The sequence below is a fragment of the Notothenia coriiceps genome, unplaced genomic scaffold (genome assembly GCF_000735185.1).
Source record: "Notothenia coriiceps isolate Sejong01 unplaced genomic scaffold, NC01 NC01_scaffold00000235, whole genome shotgun sequence".
Lineage (NCBI taxonomy): Eukaryota > Metazoa > Chordata > Actinopteri > Perciformes > Nototheniidae > Notothenia > Notothenia coriiceps.
In genome coordinates this window covers 1-5,128 of record NW_011332936.1, presented here as the reverse complement: position 1 = coordinate 5,128, position 5,128 = coordinate 1, and the positions used below count along the sequence as shown (strand labels likewise).

At 41.8% G+C, this 5,128-nt stretch overlaps 1 protein-coding gene across 1 annotated transcript in view; it reads right to left on the bottom strand.

The window, feature by feature from the left end:
- The window catches only part of LOC104949694 (uncharacterized protein KIAA1109-like), a gene marked incomplete at both ends in the record, with an annotated part of 45,025 nt that extends 39,901 nt beyond the window's left edge, over positions 1 to 5,124 (bottom strand). The window contains 5 exons of the mRNA XM_010776129.1: positions 2,398 to 2,518; positions 3,673 to 3,846; positions 4,335 to 4,405; positions 4,528 to 4,665; positions 4,969 to 5,124. Of these exons, the coding sequence (XP_010774431.1) occupies positions 2,398 to 2,518; positions 3,673 to 3,846; positions 4,335 to 4,405; positions 4,528 to 4,665; positions 4,969 to 5,124 (660 nt within the window). The remainder of the gene's footprint in view (positions 1 to 2,397; positions 2,519 to 3,672; positions 3,847 to 4,334; positions 4,406 to 4,527; positions 4,666 to 4,968) is intronic.
- Positions 5,125 to 5,128: the final 4 nt, after the last annotated feature.

The following is a 5,128-nucleotide window of genomic DNA, read 5'->3' as shown; positions in this document are numbered from 1 at the left end:
CACGGGTACCGGGAGGGGGAGAGGAGAGGAGAGCAGCGAAGGGGCGGGGGTGGGGGGGCAGGGAGAGAGAAGTAATACGGTTCCTGCATAAAGCTGTGGAGCAGTATGCTGCTGCAAGGGAGGTGATGCCCACAACGCACCAGCAGACGAACGCTATCTCCGGTCCTTTTTACTGGCTGGACTCGATAGTTCCTGACAGGCTGGTATTTGGGTTGCCCAACTGCAACAAACAGCAATACTACACCATGCATTACAAATGCGTGAAATACAATGTAAAACTACAGAAAATACCAGGCTCCTTAAAACCACAAGCCGCCTCTGACTCAACGCAACTCTGCCTATACCCACGGTCAGGAGAGCGGAGATGTGCTCCCCGTGCTGTGATGTAATATGCACGCGTTTGACTAATCGACCTTAAAAAAAAAAAGAGCAGTTTTAAGAGCAGAGCCTCAAACTTGCCTCCTTTCCCTCTGAATCCGTGCCCTTATGTCTTCGTGAAAACATATCAAATCTGCAGATTCACTTTTTTAATTGTAATTTTCAAAAAATAAAAACCTGCCAAGATGCTCTTTAAAAATGCATTCTATTAGCGGGATTTGGACGGGTTTAGTAGGCCATATACAGAAAAACCTCTGGCAGTTTCCTGGTGTCTAAGGTAATTATTACAGTAGAGGCCCTTTTTTTTGATCAGTAACGAATTTAGCAGTTGAACATTAAAAGTCAACTAACTGGAGGGCATCACTGCAGATGACAGTGTTGTGCTCTAACTGGTTAAGCCTTGTCCTCAGAGTAACCTTACAGTTAATTTAGCCTGCCTGGAGAAGAAAGCATCAGAGGGGGGGGCCGGAGGGGGGGAGCAGGATGCCTGTGGTTGATTGGGCCAGCTTAGTTGTGTAAATACACAGCTTGAGAGCTGCCGTTTTCATTCAGACTGGTTTAAAAGAAACGGTAACAAACAAACTATTTTTCTTAGCGATGCAGTGTCAATTTAAATCAATAAAAACATTTTCTAAATCCATAAAAGCATTCAATTAATGACTGCGGAGCTCATGTCGGTTACTTTTGGGTGTAGAATGTGGCCATGTAATAAGCCGGGCATATTTTGCCCACGGCGATCTTGGTCCTGCTATGGGGGTAAATAGCACCCGTCATGCAGATCAGGCATCCGCCTCGCTCACGCTTTTGGGATTCTGATCTGCCGACGAGGCTCCATTAACTGGAATATAGATACTTTGTAAGTGAATTACTGAGGTTGTAGGCAACGTTAATAACGTTTTAATGCAAGTGAATACAGTTCATTATTCATATGTGTTTTTTTTTTTCTCAGGTGAACTTTCGATGTCAATTTCGCGCCTGTATCTTATATACATAAATAATTCGGGGTGAAGATGATGAGTTAGATTAGGATTAAAAATCGAGAAGCCGGGCTGCATTTCCTCCCTGTACCGTTTTTTGTCGACTAACAAGCATTGATTTTTGTAAAATAACAACATGGGTGATGTTTTGTACAAATGCGAATTACATGTCTCGTTATTTAGCACAGGGAGTAATGATAGTCCGCCTTGACGAAAATGATGGATCTTAACAAAGTTGCCGCGTGACATCCAGCGTACTGTGTATCTGACTTTATTTCACATGACTGCCGTGTGGAACCCCACTGCACCCCCCTGGTGGATCAGATGATCCACTTGCAGCACTGGCTTTCATTATATTAAATGTATCGTATCAAGGGGGCGCGTCTCAAGTCAAGCTGGGGGTTTTCCCTTGAGCGAGGGCAGATCACGTACCAATCACGGCCCTCGCGTTTCAAACTGTCTGAAATGAATCGCTACACCTGTAAGTGCTGGAAAATGGTTTGACTTGATGCCAATAATACAGAAAGCTTATTATAATATTGCTCAAAATATATTAGAGGCAGCAAGAATACTACCATATGAGCATATGTCCTGCGTAGCGTGCATTATACAGTATATACATTGTTGTATATACATTATACAACGGCTTTGTCTGTGCTTTAGCGTAGTGTGGAAAGATTGTCCGACTTCATGCTAATAATTCGGAACATATGTTATGATACAATCGCAATATGATAGCAGCAGAGAGATGGTACTACCATAACAGCATATATCCTGCACATTATACAGAGGGTGATCACAGCTGCTCTCTGTTAAAGTTGCTTTGTCGATGCTGAAGTGCCAGAAAAATTGACTTCATTCCAATCATTTAGAAATCCTCTTATAATAAAGTAAAAGGCCTTATGATATCTCTCACATATTCGTCATGCATTTCTCTAGTTAACACCACAAGTGTATTTGTCTTATCTCCTCTCTAAATACTTTTATTTTAAACTTGTGATTTTTGTATAATATATATATATCTTTGCATTGTTGTACTTACGGACTCAGTGACTGTGGACTTGCTGATCTGGTAAGCTTCATTGAGGACCTTCCCATGCAGGTCATCCAGAATGGCTGCAGGGTGACGGATACTGGCAAAGTGCACCATGGACTCGATGTACCTAAAAACACACCCAAACACACACAGATGCAATACAACTGTTGGGAGCTGTTCCTTCTTTTGAATTATTCAACAGTCAAACATTTTCTTTCTTGGGTATTTATAAAGACAGATGGAGTGATTTGGCACCAGAAAAGGCATTTGGAGGACAAAATATTGTTTTTTGAAGATTTGATTGTCAAACCCTAAGGAGAGTAAATTAGATAGAACACATTTCTTGCCTTGACAGTGATTGTAGCAGCAGTTAGTGTCTAGTTTTAGGTTTATGAACAAATCACCGCGCCAAAGAAATACACTCTCAAAGGGTTATAGATATAAAATCCATAGATTTTAAAACACTCCCTCCATCTTTTACCAGAACTGATTCAGACATTAACATTTAATCAAATTGACTGTGTCTTGGCTTCTTTTCCACCGTCTGGCTACAGTTTACTCGTCTGAACACTGCGCTAGCCAAGAGCTAAGTGTGCATCGTAAACCCAGCAATGTTAGCCTTTGGCAAAATAAATATTAAAATTGGTAGAGAACCAAGAGCGAGAGCAGACTCTGAAGCACTGTCAGCAGAGTTTTACATCCAAGATGAAGATTTTGTAGGGATTCAATTTGCTTAAGATGGCAATAGACAACTTATAATTATGAATTTAATTTTTATTGCACAAAATAATGGCTGGAATATTATGACACCATCTGTGTTAAGACCTGTGAAATGCTGTCGGCCTTTGGGTCTAGATCTCCATTTCACAATGAAAGCCCTAGAAGGATACAAAGCGTCACCACCTACCAGAGAGCAATTTGCTAAAAACATTAGAGGGACAATCATAACAAAAAAATGCTTTCTGCTAAGTTGAATCTTACTTTCAGTTTAAAAAAAAAAGAAGAAATATCGGCACAATTCCACTCCCCCTCTATCCCAGCTTAACACTGTTAGTTCTGTGAGCCCTGTTGCTGTTGTTAACACTGTGAGCAGGCAATCCTGCCCAGACTCTGAATGTATAGCACCAGGGTGATCCATTTGAAAATGTAATGAGTTCCTTGGCCTGTGCTACACCCTATCCACCAAGTTTAATGAAAACCGGGCCAGTGGAAAAACAGAGAACTGTTCTGAAACTAGAAGTAGTAATTCAAAGAAAATACTACACGAAGCGTAGTTCCTACCTGTCCAGGGATTCGGCAACGAGGGGCGTGAGCACCACGTTGACTGCCCCCTTCACCTCCACGATGGCGGTGGTCCTGGTCTGAGCGAGGGGCTGCTCCAGAGTCCAGTCGTCCGTCGTGGTGTCCTCGTCCGTGTTCTCCATGGCCCTCTTATCCAGCGGGGTGTATGGAGTACTGAGGAGGAACAAAGAGACAATCTTTGATCGCACGGCCCCTCGTCCTATTGTAAAGCATCCTAGGGTTTCCTTAAAGGCGCTACACAGACTAGTTTGCTACAGTGTAAAGTGGTGGATGCTGATGAGAATACTAAGATACTATATATAAAACATACTTTGTTAAGTGGATGTTTTCAATTTTCAAAGTAGTTTCAATTTCAGCAACTTATAAAAAAAACATTTCCCGTTGTGGTTACTGTTTTTGCATTTTTCCTTCAACGGTATCTACATTGTTGTTTATACATAGAAAGAAAATATGAAAGGAAGAAAAGGAAAAAAGGGATGGGGGTTCTAGGAGTCATATTCAAAAGTGAAGCGCCAACATACAGTATGGTTTCCTATTTGTGCACCACATTTCTACAACATTTATTTGAGTTTGTTTGTGCCCATTTGAGCATGATTTTGTTTTAAATTGTTAATATAAGGACACAGTTTGTAGTAGCATACCTGTTGTGTTCCCCCATCAGCTGCAGTCCTCTGTCCAATAGAGAGCTGGCTGAGAGGCCCTGCTTGATCACCTGTCATGTAAAACAAAGTGTTAAGTTAAACGGATGTCCTGAAACTACACGTATATACCATTTCTACTAATGTTTATTTGTTACTTTGGAATTTTTCTGAATTGAATGTTCTAAATTCAGACCTTAAAGCTGGGAACAGAGAGCTGGTCGAAGGAGGCGCCGCTCTCCTCGCTGGTGGGCGTGTCCAAATCTAAGGGGCGGTGCAGAGAAGACTTGGAAGTCCTCTTATTGGTTGGCTGCTTCACAGACCAATTTGAGACCTGCCACAAACAAAAGTGTTAACATTTGACCAAAAACTGAAAACATAATAAGAAATTATGAATTTTAATCCCTTGATTACGTTTTTATTTATGATTTGAAGTCTTCATATCAATTGTTTTAAGGCTAAAAACTGTACACAGTTCATATTTGACTGGAATTACTACCATTTGTCCGGGACATTAAAATCTTCCCAGTCACAAATGGTATTGCTTGTCTACACAGGAATATGGATGATTTGTCTAGATTGTTGAAAGACCCTAGTTTTTACAAGTAGTTTATTTGACCACATTGAAAGAGTTTACCTGGTAGTGGGCTAGATAATTCTGGTAGCATGCCATGACGTGGGGTTGCCGGGTTACGGGGCCGGGTTCAGCCGTCTTCTCCGCCTCCACGGAGCTCTCCTCATCCATGGCCAGCGCGGAGACGAAGGAGGCCTGGGACGTGTGGCTGGGCAGGGGGTGG